Here is a 16,668-nt window from a genome sequence, read left to right on the forward strand (position 1 = left end):
TGCTGCAGGGCTCCTGGACTTCCGGAGCATTAACGTTAGAATGGGTATGTTATGAGTCGTAAAAGGAGCTATAGGGTGTTCTAGAAAGCAACAGTGACTGATAAAAACATAAATAATTTTGCTTTTGTTTTTTTTTGAAATGGACTAATCTGTTGACTGGTTAAATCTAGCTAATTTAATTCTCAGGATTAAAACTAGAAATTAAATTCTTATACATCCAACCTTACTGTTTGGTTTAGGTTTAAAAAATAAAGAAACCCTACTTAGTTCATTGAAAACTTAGGGAAACTACTGAGTTAATTAAAAGTAAATTGAAATTTGTGGAATTTGATCTTCTAAAAAGCAAATTAATGGGCTTCCCTGGTGGCACAGTGGTTGAGAGTCCGCCTGCCGATGCGGGGGACACGGGTTCGAGCCTTGGTCTGGGAAGATCCCACATGCTGTGGAGCAGCTGGGCCCGTGAGCCACAACTACTGAGCCTGTGCGTCTGGAGCCTGTGCTCCGCAACAAGAGAGGCCACGATAGTGAGAGATCCACGCACCACAATGAAGAGGGGCCCCCGCTTGCCACAACTTGAGAAAGCCCTTGCACAGAAACGAAGACCCAACACAGAAAAAATAAATAAAATAAATTACTAAAGTCCTACCCCCAACATCTTTAAAAAAAAAAAAAAAAAGACTAAGCATTCAGTGAGAATTTTTACCCTTCTTGCTTTCAGAAGTGTAAAGATGATAACTAAGAAATATGCGTTATTTTAAAATGTGTCTTGAACTAGGAGATGCTTCAGAATCTTACACAGAAGGTGCTGCTTCCAGTGTCTGTGGTATAGCCATGTTTCATCTTTTTTGATAAATTACTTCCTGACATTACTAGTCTGTAATGTTTTAGCATCGTGTTCATTTACTAGTTCATGTTGTTGTGCACTGTATGTTGACTTAACATGGAGCTTTTTAACAATTGCAACTAAACTACTTAATGCTCTGTTCATGCTGTCAATCTACACATATTAGTGTTAATATATTAATAATACGCTACTTTAAAATTTTTTCTTGATGTATTTACGTCTTTTCAGTTTTATAGCGGAAGAGCTTTCAGGCTTTCTTGTTGCGCCGTCGCTGGTGATCAGTGTGTGTGAAGTTAGAGCTGGGGTGGTGGCGGAGCAGGTCTGGGGACCCGTGCGGAGACTCTCCGTTCAGCTACCGAACGTCGGGTGCAGAACTGGAGGGAGCAAACCAAGCAGGTGGAGAGCGTGTTAGCGTGAGCTTACAGTAACGGGATGCCTGCAGACTACGCCCGAAGATGCTCTTACTGCCGTGCAAGAAGGGGGCACACACTTCTATAGGACTGCGTGACCTGAGTTGTTAGTGGCGGCAGAGTTATGTTCACCATACCCCTAGAAAGCCCATCAGCAGCTTTGAAAGGCCATGCCAGGTGTTTCTGCTTCATAGAGGTCGTCTTTAAAACATGTGAATCCCTCGGTGCCCACATTGTGGTCTCCAGGGGCATCCTTTCCTTTAAAAGGGATTTAAGAGTCCCTGGTCCTGATTGGGAGATGGGAAGGTGAGACTGGGCCATCTTGTCCCATCAGGAAGCAGAGATGCTCACCTGACTGCAGCCCATCAGCAGTACGATGATGATCACGAGTATCAGCAAGGAGAACGGCTGCGACGGGTGCAAGTCTACCCCGGGGTTAAAGTCCTGGGTTCAACGTGATATTGTTTAAAAAACCACAGAACGACTTAATTACTTGAAGGATGCTTAAGAGACATTTAAAAAATCACAATGTATGGGATTTACTTGGATCCTGATGCAGGCAAACTAGTTAAATAAAATTTATAACATGAGTCAATTGGAGACTTGAACACTGATAGGTATTTGTGGTATTGAAGAATTATTACTAATTTATTTTAGCTGTGACGATGGTAGTTTTAAGAAAAATAAAGTCCTTTGATGATATACTGAGATAATTATATCTTGGATTTGCTTCCAAATGAGTGGAGGCATAGATGACTGGCTGTAGTTGATAATTGTTGGTGCTGGGTAGTGGGTACGTGGACTTTATGCATCACTTCAAGCTACATGGGTACCTAAAGGTTTTCTTAATGAAAACTTGAAGAAAAATTAGCTTGAAGTTGTACCTGTGGAGATTTGTAAAAAGCATTTAAAAATTGACAAGTTTTTTTTTCCCTCCTTATAAGAAAAGGTATGAATTGATACAAATTATAAATATGTTTTTCTTTTCTTTTAGGGTATTATAGATCTCTCTATTTGTTAATTAACAGCAAACTTCCATCAAGTATTGAATATTCTGATTTATCTCGAGTTCCTATAGCAAAAATATTGCTAGAGAATGTTTTAAAACCATTGCACTTTACTTACAACTCCTGTCCAGAAGGTGCAAGGTGAGAATGGAATCAATTTATTGATTTTGTAATTTCACAAGATCGTCTGTATCCAACAATAACTTTGACATAGGATGCCCTGTTAAATATAGACTTGAAAGTCAAATTTTTGCTTTATTAGTGTGACTCAGTTTAAAGAAAAATGTACTTTTTCTGTCTGTCCTGCACCCTAACATAAATTTATAATTCTGATGACCTGGTTATTTTCTTGCTTTCTAGTAGCTATCAAAAGTTAGCAAAAACACGGCCAAGTTTTTTTTATAGGAAAGACACAACATGAAGTTCAGGGTAATCTAGTTGATACTGAAAGCTTAACATTATTAGGAAGGTATTTTGTGACCAGTGATTTGAATCAATGATTTTGTGAACAGTGTGTTTTGGTTTTATTAAAAGCTTCCATTTTTCTTTTTAAGGCAACAAGTTTTCACAGCCTTCACGAAGGAGGTCCTGGCAGCCCCCTTCACGGAGCAGGTCTTCCACTTTGTCATTCCTGCCTTGGCCGACGTGCAGACCGTCTTCCCCTATGAGCCCTTCCTGAATGCACTGTTGTCCATAGAGGGTCCACGCTCCAAGACCAGTGGTGGAGCGCCGTGGCTCTTCTACTTTGTTTTAACTGTTGGTGAAAATTATTTGGGTATGACATGCAAGATGTGTCCTACGCGAACTCACATGGAGGTGGTATTGGCGCGTGAGAGCAGGGGGTGTGGTGGCGGGTGTCCCGTTGTCGAGGTGGCCTCTGGGGTGGGGATTTCTGGAAGGGTGTATTTGCTGAAGGACTGTGGCCTGGGCAGTGTCCCTGGGGAAGGTTTCCAGGCACAATGAAAAAGTCTGCTTTAAATACATATTATAAGGCCACACAGATTAAGAAGAATTTTTGAGTTGAACGGGAGAACTCCTGGGAGTGCGGGGATGTTTTCCCCATTCATGCTAAACTGCTCGTGTGCCTGTTGTAGAATTTTGGTATCTTCCTCTAGTATATTTTAATGCACACATCTATATAAGTCCTGGTCAGAAATGCCTCCCTGAGTACAGGAAAAATGTGAACCTGAGTTTTCCAGTTTCTTTTTGATCCCTTTTAATTAACGGTTGTAACTGATTGTTTTACAAAGGGACCCTGTCTGAGGAGGGACTGCTAGTGTATTTGAGCGTCCTCCAGACCCTCCTTTCTCGGTTGCCGGTTTCACCTGCCAACACAAGCTGTCAGGATTCAGCCAGTGACTCTGAAGATGAGAGTGGAGAGACAGACACGCAGACAAGTGCTCCAGTAAGCTCCCGGGTCCTGTGCGTCCGAGCCCAGCTTCATGTGACGTCGGAAGTCAAAAGCTTGTGTCCGTCCTTATTTCTAGTTATATAAGTAATACATCAAGACATTCTTATTGTAAAGCCTTCAGCTGTAGAGATAAGGGCCCCTCACCTACACTGCCATCGTGCCCTTCCCCAGAGAGAGCCGTCCTCGTGATTGGACACGAGCTCTTCCATACCTTTTCCTTACGTCTGTACAAGGTTATGTGGAGACACATGGTTTTGTGTTTGATTTTTTAATGTAAAATAGGTCATCCTGTATATTAGTTCGATCATTACTAGGACATAGTTCCTAGGAGTGAAATGATTGGGTTAAAGGGTTAAGCTGCTGTAGTTCTCAGGAAGCGCACCTACTGTGTGTCACGCACTGTTCTACTTTTTCTTTTTGTAAAGAATTTTTAAAAAATAACTTTATTGAGATACATTTCACCATAAAATTCACCCTTTTATTTTTTAAATATATTTTTATTTTTATCTATTTATTTTAAAAAATATTGTTGTTTTTTTTTTTTGGCTGCACGGCATGTGGCATCTTAGTTCCCCAACCGGGAATTGAACCCGTGCCCCCTGCAGTGGAAGTGCAGAGTCCTAACCACTGGGATGCCAGGGAAGTTCCAAAATTCACCCTTTTAGAGTAATACACAATTCAGTGACTTTTCGTATAGTAACATAACGGTGCAGCCATCCCCACTGTCTAATTTTAGAGCATCTTCATCACTCCACAGAGAAACCCCAAGTCCATTAACAGTCAGTCCCTTTCCTCCTCCTCCTCAGCCCCTAGAAGAAAAAATAAGGTTCAGTTTCTTCTTACTTTGTCTTGTGAACAGCACACAACATCTTCTGTCAATTTTCGCAAATTTTATAGATGATAAATACTATGATTGGTTTTTAAATTCATTTTACGAACAGTGTCCCATATTATCTCCCACTTCTCACCGAGCTTTGTTTACTGTGCATTTTCAAGGAATAAAAAGGTTTATGTCACTTACACGCACAATTTGTCTGCCACTGACGTCTTTTTCTCTTAATTACACAATGGAAATGGCTTGAGGTGTGGCTGTACTGGGTTTTAGATATATTTTTTTTTGGTTAGGAAATTTCTCTTTGGTTAACGCCGAGCCGAGTCTAGTCCCAGGAGCCGTGCACTTGAGAGTGACTCGTGCTGTGTGGGGTGGGAGCTGGGGGGTTGAGTGAAAGGGCACAGGGCTCCCTTAGCAGAGATGAAAAAGCCATAACAGGAGGACGGGGGAAACAGATGAGTGGTTGCCAGGGCTTAGACCAGGACAGGGTTGATTACAAAGAGACAAAACAGAGTTTTGGTGGGTGCTGGAACTCTTGCATCTGTCAAAACTCAGAACTGCACACCGAAAAGTGTGAATTTTATTGTATGGTCAAAAAAAGTGGGATCCTGTAGATGAGATGTAGATAAAACTTCTGTTTTTAGAAGACAGAGAATCTGTGAAATTTAAATTTTATTTGTACGGGCACACCTCATTTTATTGCACTTCTCAGATGATCCACTTCTTACACATTGAAGGTTTTTGGCGGTTGTTTGTTGGCAGGTGATGGTGAGCATTTCTTAGCGATAAGGCATTTTTAAATTAAGATGTGTACATTGTTTTTTTAAAAGACGTAATGCTATTGCATTATGTATTTAATAGGCTACGACAGTGTAAACATAACTTTCATATGCACTGGGAAACCAGGAAATTCATGTGAATTACTTTATTTCCACGTTTGCTTTATTGCGGTCTGGAACCAAACCTGCAGTATCTCCCAGGTGTGCCCGTACAAAATGCGATTTGTATCTTAAGTGAAGAGAGATATGTATATATATATATATATGTCAGATACACCTCTAATACAGTTTTATTTGGTAGATTGTTGTAAGTTACATAAATTATATTCATCCAGGTTTCCAAACAGTACAGTCAGTAACACCCAGTGTTGTATATATAGGCATTTTTATATACTCATATATATGTACATATATGAAAAAAGTATGTATCTTTGGTTAATATCCCAAATAGGTAAACTGCATCGAGTATTAGCTCAGCTTTTAGTCGGCGAGTCAGATATTCTAGGGACGCTAAGCTGTAAAATAACAGGTCTATGTATTTCATTTGATGCTTTTTAAGTTCTTTAATATTCTGACGATTTTGCTTAAACTGTGGTATCTCAGATAATTTAAAATGAAAGTCTTATCAGATGGTAATACATTTTCACACATGTGTGCTTAGTATAATGCAATCTGAAAAATATGAATTAAATTTTTCTTAAATTGTAAGGACTAAACATACTGTCACATTAAAGCACAGACTGAGTATTCACAGTTCTGTGTTGTCATGCTGGGCAAAATTGGCACCTACCATGGGTAATGACTTCGGGTCTCCAGAGGATTTCAGCTTACTTTCACGGGGGACTTGGTAGAGATATTGATATGTTCGTTGTGATGTGGATAATTTTTAGGTAACGCCTTTCTTATGTTTTCAGTTGAAGGAAAATAAGATTTTACATTATCTTTGTAGTGTTGAGCTGAGTTCTAATAGAACATGGTTAACTCAGACTAACCCATCTGGTGTGTTTTAGGAGGATGGTAGACTGTCAGTACCGTACATAACCGAGGAATGTCTGAAAAAGTTGGATACGAAACAGCAGACCAACACCCTGTTAAACCTGGTCTGGAGGGACTCAGCCAGCGAGGAGGCCTTCACGCTGATGGCGGCCATCTGCCATACACTCATGGTGCAGCACCGAGTCATGGTACCCAAGGCCAGGCAAGTCTCCTGGGCGTGGGTGCCTCGGTCCCCGGCGGGCTCTCCTCCCTCTGCTGGCCATGCGCTCCCTCCAGCCAGTGTCATGGAAAATGAATGTTCGTTTGTTTTTCTTTTCTAAACCAGCTAATACTGTTTAAGTCCTTTCCCTGGCCTTTGACATGTTAACCAATCCAGGAAGGTCCTCTTGTGTGCTGTCTGGGGTGAGGGGAGCTTAGTCCTGGCCACCCCTTTAAAAAGTCGGACTCGTGCCTGGATGATAGAACCAACGTATTACTTGTCTCTCTAGGCTTTTTCATAGTACTCTTTTGGTCAGAGTGCCCTTGACAGTTTACTTTGGTACCTGAAAAATTTTTGTTGTTCAAAACTTTGAAATGAACTTTTGAGAGGGACAAGAAACATAGGAATTTAAATGTGGCTGATGAATGTGACCTTAACCTCAAACTATTGATATTTTTTCCCTCTATTTTGAGTGATCGTTGAGCAGTTTCCTAGAATTTAACAGAACAATGCTCAGAGGAGCGCAGTGAGCCCGAGTGTAGTGGTTCCACTAGGAACTGAGGGGCCACCCTCTGTGATGCGCGTGGGTGCCTGAGTCCTGTGTGACCAGACAGAGCCCCTCTGTTTGTAAAATGCTATCCCGTAACATGAAAAGAGCTGTTTCTTTTGCTAGGAAAGCGTTCTTTGAAACGGGCTGTATGCAGGGAGCGCATCACCTGCAGCTGCCTTGTAAACACTAAGGCAGCCGACTAATGAGGTGCTGTCCTCGCTCGCTGGTGTTTATTAGCGTCGGACACAGCAAGATGCCGGGAAACTGCAAGCCCGGGGTTAGGCGATTAGCTCTCTGGGGGCTAATTGCGTCAGAGCAGGATGTGAGATCTGAGGATCTTGCAGCTGAACTAGGCCCCTTGCTTTTATTGGAGCACAAAGTCCATTGCTCTGGGTGGTAATGACTGGGTTTGATGCGTCGCTGCCCTGGTCTGGGGTTTACCGGTGAACCGCTTCCAAAAGGTGTTTAATGGTAAAGGAGCTTTATATGTAGCCTTGATTTTATGAGTACAGCACCTATTTCCTCTAAGAAAGTACTCCAGGAATTTTATTTATGGCCTAAATATATTAGGTTTTGAGTATTTAGAATGTTTTTCATAGCTCATAAAAGAGCAAATAGGCTTATTTTAACTGTTGTAGATTTTAACTACTTGCAACTTTTTTTAAGGTGTTTAAAAGATGATTAGTAAATTCCTAGGCTGATAACTCACTCTCAACTCTTCCCAGGCTCATATTAGTCCCTCTTATTTTCAGGGTTGGGATTTGAGGTTTTAATTTCTGTTTAACATTGATTGTCAGGATGTATAAAGGAATTTGGAGGCCCTTCCTACATTGATATGGAAAGATTTCTAAGATATATGTTTAAGTAAAAAAAAAGGAAGATATAGAGCAGTGAATAACTATCTCTTGTGTCTGAAAGGTGGAAAAAGTAAGAATGTGTATTTGCATAAAGAAACTTGGAAGCGTTCACAAGAAATTCATAGAAGCGATTACTCACACGTCTGGTTCTGCTGGGGAGGTTGAGGGAGGAGGAGAGGGTGGACTTTGAACCATGTACTTTTTAATATGCTTTGAGCTTTGGATTATGTGAATTATTTTAATTTTTAAAAATTAAGCAATGGACTGCCATCTCCTTTTATGAAAGAAAATTTGTAAATCTTACCATTGAACTTGGAAATCTGAATAAATTTTTGGATTAAAAATTCATATTCACTAATTTTAAATATGAATAAATATTAACTGGTTGTATTGTGGGAGGGGAGAAAAAGGCAGGCACTGTCCCAGTATCTAGAGAACTAAGCCTAGAAAGTGGGATATTTAAGTAGACCCTTGAGGACAGCCCATGGGCAGGCGCTCAGCTTTACCCCTGGCTGACTCGGAATCAGGCTTAGCGGGCAGGGCTCTGGATCCGTGCTGTTAGGTAGGAAGTGTTGCCCACGCGGGACGAGGGCCTCACTCGCTGCGCGCTGCTGCCCGGTCCCCGGGGCCTCCGCTGCTGCCGGGGCCCCTGCGCCCGTCTGCCCCTCGTCCTCGTCCCTCTGCTTGAAGCCCTTTTGCTTAAGCCACGGGATTCTCGAGAATTTCCTTGTCGTCACAGGCTTCTCCTTCTCCGTGCTTTCTGTGGCTTCTTCTTTGTCTCTGTTACAGTGTTTCCTAACCCTTAGACTTCTCTTCCTGTTCAGTTCCTCAGTTCCTTTCTGCTCAGAGGATTCTCTGGGTGATCTCGTCCACACAGGCGGCTTCACCTGCTTCCCGGAGCTCCAGACTCCCATGCAGCCACTGATTAGCAGGGGCCGTCCTCACGCTCCTCTCCTGCTGCCTGGAATTGAACTCCGCATCTTTCCCCTAACGCTGGGGGTCACGCTGGGCCTGCAGTGTCACTTTAAATTAACTAGAATTACAGAAAGGTACAAACCCAGTTCCTCAGTCACACCAGCCACATTTCAAGTGCCCAGTAGGCATGTGTGGCCCGTGGCTGCCACGTTGGGTAGCACAGTGTGGACCAGTTCCACCATCACAGAAAGTTCTGGTGGACAGCGCTGCCTGCGAGTTTAGGCGCTCTCCATAGTTCCCTGTATGCATTGTCACCGTGGTATGTGAGTGCTGCGTACTTGGTGTTGTGTTGCCAGACTGAATTGTCAGAAATGTAACCCACGTTATTTCACCCTCTTGCTTGAATCCCTTTGGCTCAGGACAGCACTCGCATCTCCTTGCCTGGTGCTGTGCAGCGCCCTCTCCTAATCCAGTGTTTGGTTACCCCTCTGACTCCGTTTCCAGCCATAAAATTAGGGCTTTTTGCCCCAGCCACGCTTCATTACTTCCGTTTTCTTGCTATTTTTCATGCCTCTCTCCTTTTGCCTGTGCTGGCGTCTGTCCAGAGTGCCTCTGCCCTCCTCCTTGCCTCTTCTTGGCTGAATTGTCGCTTAGAGCCGTGCACAGGTGATCATCTTTCAGAAACCCTCCTGAGTTTATATCCTGAGATTTCGCCTGTAATTACAGCTTCTAGTGAAATTTTCATTTTACGGTAGGTACTCCCTTAAAAGTTGATTTTAAGGAGTTTTGGTTTACACTTCAGGTGGGTGGATGAGCTATTCTTTGGGGCTTGGCTCTTCTGTTTCATTAACATCTAGAGACTTTGAAATGGAATTTTAAAGGTAGTGTTTTAAGGATCGGAAAGGTTGGTGTTACAATTTTCCTCTAGTTCTCTTGTTCATACCTCATATGGTAAGCCATCAGAATCAGTTTTATTGTATCAGGTGCTTGATTTTTCTACCAAAAATTAATAGAATGAGCCAGCTTAATTGTGTCTTGTGTTATTAATCATTGTGATTTGGACAGTTGTGTGCCCTGGGAGCGTATAGCCGCTTCCTCATCTGTTTTCTAAGCACTATTAAGTAAATGTGAAAATGAGTACCCCCTTACCTCTTTGTTTGTAAGTTCATATCTTTAATCATTTGAGATAGAATGATTGTGCAAATGACTTCAGCGGAGAAAAATGCAAATTTGTGTTACATGGGTATTCCAGGAGTACTACATACTGTTCATGTTTTTGTAAACAAATTTTTACAGTATTTTAGAAAAAATACTGAGAATGTACCTACAGAGAAACTATTATTATTATTTTTGCCTATGGTTTCATGCTTGCTTTTATTATCAGTGATATTTTTGGTATAAACAATAGATTTAAGCAGCTATTGCTGTAATTTGCGTTCTTAGGAAAGTCAGATAAAATTTGAGCTTTTGACATTTCAACACAATGACTTCATTATTGCCTATCTTGAAATCATTTAGATTATAAATGAATTGGCAGTGGTTATTGTTAGAGGCATCAAATTAATAAAGCAGGCCTGCTGTAGTCGAATTTAGGAATACAATTTGTAGTGAGTTTTGAAACTTCTAAGAGTTTTCTAAACTTTTGAGGATGACAGTCCACAGGAAATACGAGTGAACTTGGAAAAAGCATTATACGCACACAGGCTGTTTAAAAGTTTTTTCAAGTTTTCGTGAAAGAAGGAAAAGGGAAGGTTATCAAGGAGGCATCTAAGGTGGCGAATGCTGCTTCCTCCCATTTTAGTTTAAACTAATATGAGGGAAGGTACGTTTTTTGAATCGGTTCATCTTAAAATTAAAGAAAATCAATTATCAGGGGAAAGGGAACTGTCTGTTTACCCTGGTCGTGGTTTCAGCACTGGGATGTTAGTTTAACACAGCTGTATGTCTGAAGCTTGTCTTCTGCTCTTAATTCCTAGTTTGTGAAGAAGATATGCTTTAGGTTGCTTCAGGCTGAAATACGCCTTAAAATTTTTATTATCAGTAAGGCAATTCGGAGCTTACTTTTAGTCTTGCGTTATTCACAGGTGAAATTTATATGTGTATTTTAATATTGCTTTTGCCAAAAAAGTGATACTTTCAGCAGGAAAACACAAAGTATCACATTTGCACTGTGTGCGGCAAGAGCAGAATGGTCTTTGGGTGGGTGACTTGTCATATTTCTCTTACGTGTGACACCTTTACATACAGAGGAAGTCTCTGAGAAAGCCTTGCTGTCATGACCTTTACCGCCTGTGTGTGAGCGGGAGTCTTCCACTGTGTTCTCTTTAATAACTTGAATAGTCCTTTACTAATTAACTCATAGGGTTGTCTCAGCTAAATAAAGCTTAATGGGTAATTTTTAATATATCCCAGTATATGTAAAGACTACTTCACTTCCTTACCTTTTAGCAGTAAAGTCCCAAATAACCTTTATTAATTTATAAAAAAGGTTTAATAATTTGTTTTATTATTGCCTATTGAGTGATTAATTTAGGAACTGTAGTTGTTTCAAAATTAACTTGAAAAAAATTAACTTGAAATATAACTTATGAAATGTGTAACCATTAAAATAATGTTTCAGAAATATGTATATGTATTCATGTGGAAAGATGTTAGTTACAATTGTAGGTGAAAAACTGTCTTGTAAGAGAATGTATTGGGAGAACCCATTTTTGTTTACATCTGTCCACCGTGTCTGGATGGTTTATTCCAAGGTATTAACTGATTATTTTTGGGAAGATGGGATGAAATGTTGCTAAAGATCTTTTCCCTGTGTTGTTGTTGTTAAAGAAAAAAGAGCAAAGGAAACACCTACTTAGAGTACGTTGTTCCTCAGACCTCTGAGGTGCCAAGTGTTAGTATTTATATTCAACACAAATTTAAGAAATCGTGTCAGTAAAATTATACTAGATAGTACACTCTTTTAAAAGACCTTAATTTCTTAATTAAAGAGAAAGAAGGCAAGCAGATACTACCTTTTAGAATTCCTTCATGTTGAATGTTCATGTTTTTTATAGCTTTGTTTTTATTCTGTTTTCCATGGTTTATTTAATTGATCTCCTATGATTTATTGTGTTCTTACCATTTTTTGTTACTCCAATAATTTTTGTTTTAATTTCTCAACCTAATGAATTAGTATAGTGTTGTTACCATTTATTAAGTATGTACTTGTGACAAACATAACTCACTTTTGTAGAATCATCATATTTTTAAGCTGGAAAAGACCTTAGGATTGATGTAGCACAGTCCCCTCGTTTTCTCATAAAAACAGGTTGCTTTTGGTCTACATGACACTTGAAGAGTGGTTGGGCTAAATGATCTAATAGATTCTTTCTAGCCTAAGATTCATGATTCTAGGTAAATTTCACATATTCTTTTATGCTTCCACTATTTTTTAAATGATTATGCTTTTAATGCCATTTGAACATCTCAAAATGCACCACACTGAAATTGGATTGGATTTTTAAAAACCAGTACTCCATAATCACTGTTGTAGACACAGAAATTGCTAATGCTGAAGAACGTATCTGGTGTTTTTGATGGAATGCAGGAAAATAAGCAATTAAATTCGAGACTTTTAAATTGAAGAGTGACTTATTTATCTAAACCCTATTCCTTTCTCTTCCACTATGGGCATTTAAATTAATACACTTTTTGCAAAATTTAGTCTATTAAAATATTTTGTATTATACTCAGTACAGTTTACAGTAACTGTGGTAATTAACTCCATAGAGAATCGGGATACACACTGCATAGTGCTTTTATTTAGTCAGATCGTCCAGTTACTATTAATGGCCATTTCTCAGGAAAGGACCTGGGGGTGGTCTCAGGAGACCCCAGGGCTGGTGGTCGCGCTGTTGAGGAGACAGAGGCGCTCTCTCCTAGCTCCTCAGGAGCCTGGGGGCTGCTACGTGACAACTTTGGGGGTCAGACATCCCATAAAAAGTAGATAGGACTAGATGATACATGGGTATTAAAAACACGGGATCCTGTCCTCAGAGCACTTTCATCTTCAGGTTTGCGTTCCAGGATCGTTCCTTGTGCATTCTCTAATACCACAGTGAAAGCTTCTGTGCTCTTTAGTCCTGCTCGCTAACCAGCTTTGTCTTTGCCCTTCTACCTTCTTGTTCTTCTGAGATGGTTCTAAAGTAAGATCACATCCCTTTCTTAAAACCGTATTTTCCTACCATCCTAAACCTTTTTTACTGTGATGTAGTCTCATAAGTTTGAAATTTGATTTTTGACTCCTGCCCTTCTAAAATTACACTAGATAGTACCCTCTTTAAAAAAGAGTGTAAAAATGTTTTACACAGGTTTTTTCTCCTGATTATAACTTTGTGACTAAAAATTATATCCTATTACAAAAATGCAGTATACTAAGTAAAGCTAGTTTAAAGTTAAACTTGGTTACCCACAAAGTTCCTTAGCCTTTTTAATCAATTTGATATTATACAGGAGGGGTCTTTAAAGCCTTTAAAATATATTTTTAGATTTAAATTAGTTTTGAGATGTTAGTTAACATTAAAAAACACATTTTTATGTGTTTGTTTTAAAGGGGGGATGTTAAAATCAGTTAAATATTAAAATATTTTTAAATTATTTAATATAAAGATTATTAAAATATTTCTAAAATTTTAATGTGTCTTGGTAGTAATAATACATAATATTGTGATGCAGTAATGTGTTGTGATACGTACTCAGAGGGGCAGCAAACTCAGCTTGTGCTTGAAAACGGCCCATCCGGTTCTCTTTGGGGTTGGTCTCATCGGCACAGCTCAGGGCCCGCTTAGCTCCGTAACAGTAGCCAGTGGCTCTCACAGTTGGGGTGCACGGACTAGTTCTCATTTGTACTCCTTAAGCAGCCTGCTGTAGGAAGGAAGTGATTTGTGGTGTTAATACAGATATTTTCTAAATTGTACATTATCTTCTGTTTATAGCTTTCTTCTTTTTGAAGAAGTATATTGAATGAATATTTGCTAACTCTTTCTTATTTCCCCTTTTCCTTTTTAGGCTTCTCTACAGTTTAGCCTTCAATGCCAGGTTTCTGAGACACCTTTGGTTTCTCATATCTTCTATGACAACACGGATGATCACAGGGTATGTGTTATACAGACTTAGAAATTGAGCTTAAGGACATGGAAAGTGGCGATCTAATAAAAAGCACTGTAAGAAGGTATTTTTGAGTACTGCTTATACTTAGCTTATTTCATATTAGAAGAAAAATTCTAGATGGTCTCAATTTCACAAAGTGAAAAAATTAATGCCTAAATTTACAGTTGTTCATCTGTGTATATTATTAAGAGTATGGCTTTATCTGAGGGTAACTTTGTTTTAAAAATCCTAGTCGCGACTTCCCTGATGGCCCAGTGGTTAAGACTCCTCTGCGGGTGGTGTGGGTTCAATCCCTGGTTGGGAACTACGATCCCGTGTGCTGCGTGGCACAGCCAAAAACAAACGAAAACAAAACTAGTCATGTTTTGAAAATCAGAAACTTGAAATTTCTTTGCTTCATATGTCTTTTCCCTGCTTTTGATAGTGAAAATATAGATTTGAAGCAAATTTACCGCCAATACAAACATTAAAACATATAAAGTATTGTAGAAATTGGTTTGTAAACCTTTTTGTTGAAATAATTTGATGTTTTATGTGAATCGTGTAACTTGAAAGCTAGAATCTTTAATATACATATTTATTGAATGCATAATATGTAGAGAATTTAATATTCAAAAATCCTTCACGGTAAATGGACGGAGGCCATTACCATGATGAATTTCTCCTGTCTGGGGTCTGAGCCAATCCTTTGGTACTGTAGTGTGAAAAGAAGTGTGTGACTCAGTTCACTGGAGACTCAGCTTCTGAAGTGCACTTGCACGCGGTGGAGGTCACAGCCAGCACCGTATTGCCTGCAGCCGTGAACCAGCCTGTCCTGGGAAGGAAAGCACTTCTTTGTTTTAGGGCCAGCCTTTGGAAAGAAGAGGGTTTCCGTTCTTTTAATATATATATATATATATATGTATATATATACATACACATACACACACACACACACACACATATAAAAAATATTATTTACTTATTTATTTATTTTTGGCTGCGTTGGGTCTTCGTTGCTGTGTGTGGGCGTTCTCTAGTTGTGGCGAGCGGGAGCTACCCTTCGTTGCGGTGCGCAGGCTTCTCATCGCTGTGGCTTCTCTTGTTGCAGAGCATGGACTCTAGGCACACGGGCTCAGTAGTTGTGGCGCATGGGGGCTCCGCAGCATGTGGGATCTTCCCAGACCAGGGCTCGAACCCGTGTCCCCTGCATCGGCAGGCAGATTCTTAACCACTGCGCCAGCAGGGAAGTCCTCCTTTCCTCTTTCAAACAAATTTTATATTCTTTTGAGACAAGAAACAGAAAGCCTTACTGGTGGGTGAGTTTGGGGTGTCCAGCATTTCACTGTGCATCCACCTGCAATCTCCCTTGGTCTGTGACACAGTACACGTGTGGCGCTCTTTGGGTCTCAAGCTTGTCACTGTGGTGTGTGGAGGACGAGATGGTCCCGTTGCAGCACCTTCGGGTGGGTCCCAGCCAGCCCTGTGCCAAAGGAGCCCAGGTCCAGTCCTCTTCCCACTGCTAGAGGAAGGGCAGGGTACTCATAGCGTAACTTTGAGTTACTTTCATGTTTTTCTCATGTAATTTTAATGCATCTTACATGACTGAAAGGAGTCTTGAATGACAGCACGGGAGCTGATGCAACGCAGAAGGGTGGAGCCATGTCTCTCGTCTCAACAGTGAGCGGCAGCAGTAGAGAGGAGAGAGAGATAACTGAAGGCCTAGAAAATATCTTTATATCCTGTGATTTTCAAATTAAGATGTAAGGTTTCTAGGTGTGTGTGTGTGTGTGTGTGTGTGTGGATTTCAAACACTTATGACTATGCCCGCCTTGGCATTCATGAATGACAGCTTTGTTTAGGGCAAAAAAAGATTGGGGATCACTGGAACGGGAAATTATCCTTGATCTCCAAGTGTCTCATCTTAGCAGCAGCGGTCCCACCCGGGCTCTGCCTGATGATTGCCTCTTTGTCTATGGCATTTGCCTCCTGGTGAGGAGATGGAGTCATGGTGTGTGAAAAAAAAATGAGATAGTATTGATTATATTAAATTACTAATATTATAAGTTAGTAAAGGTATACAAATTTTTAAAAACTCATTATTTCTTAAAAGCTCATTTGAGAATGAATTTCTTTGTAATTTAATTTATTAAAATAAGGTCCCTCAAGAAGCTTACAGTGTATTAACACATTCCTAATGTGTACCTCATCATATTTATTATTGGAATAAAATTAAGATGAAATGCCTGATTTTCCTGAAAATGGCGTGAAGCATAACTTGAAGATATCAGTGGTTTCCTAGCGGGACTTACGCAGCTGGGGCTCCTGAGCTTCAGGGAGCGTAAGGCTCTTGAGAGGAGTGTGTTGAAGTGTAGACTTCTCGGCCCCAGCCTGGGGCTTGGCTTCGGGGCCTGGGTTAGAAGCCCGGAGCTGTGGCCTCACGGGCCCCTCGGTGATGGGGATGCAGGTGAAGCTGAAGGAGCGTCTGGGCGGCTGGTTTCTGTTTTCTGATAGGCCTCCCTTTACCAAAACCTAACCTGAGGGTGTTTTGCCCTGCCACGGGCCTGCGTGGTGAGGCTGGTGTGGTTCGGTTATTGTCTTTAACTCACTAGGGCCTGTTTTGAGAATATCCTGCCCATTCCTTTTCACATTGGCTCCAGTGGTTAGTAGTACTTACGGTGGCCCTCTTAAAGCTTTTCAAGGCAAGAATGCATTCACTAGAAGCTTCTAGAGATGAC

At 40.5% G+C, this 16,668-nt stretch overlaps 1 protein-coding gene across 3 annotated transcripts in view; it reads left to right on the forward strand.

Moving 5' to 3' along the window:
- UBE3C (ubiquitin protein ligase E3C) overlaps nucleotides 1–16,668 on the forward strand; it is a 114,029-nt gene that overhangs the window by 37,763 nt on the left and 59,598 nt on the right. For all 3 annotated transcript variants that reach the window (XM_060021200.1, XM_060021201.1, XM_060021202.1), the window contains exons 7-11: nucleotides 2,249–2,402; nucleotides 2,816–3,036; nucleotides 3,512–3,666; nucleotides 6,294–6,481; nucleotides 13,850–13,936. In XM_060021200.1, coding sequence (XP_059877183.1) covers nucleotides 2,249–2,402; nucleotides 2,816–3,036; nucleotides 3,512–3,666; nucleotides 6,294–6,481; nucleotides 13,850–13,936 — 805 coding nt within the window. The remainder of the gene's footprint in view (nucleotides 1–2,248; nucleotides 2,403–2,815; nucleotides 3,037–3,511; nucleotides 3,667–6,293; nucleotides 6,482–13,849; nucleotides 13,937–16,668) is intronic.

This window comes from Delphinus delphis, chromosome 9, assembly GCF_949987515.2.
Source record: "Delphinus delphis chromosome 9, mDelDel1.2, whole genome shotgun sequence".
NCBI classification, from domain to species: domain Eukaryota; kingdom Metazoa; phylum Chordata; class Mammalia; order Artiodactyla; family Delphinidae; genus Delphinus; species Delphinus delphis.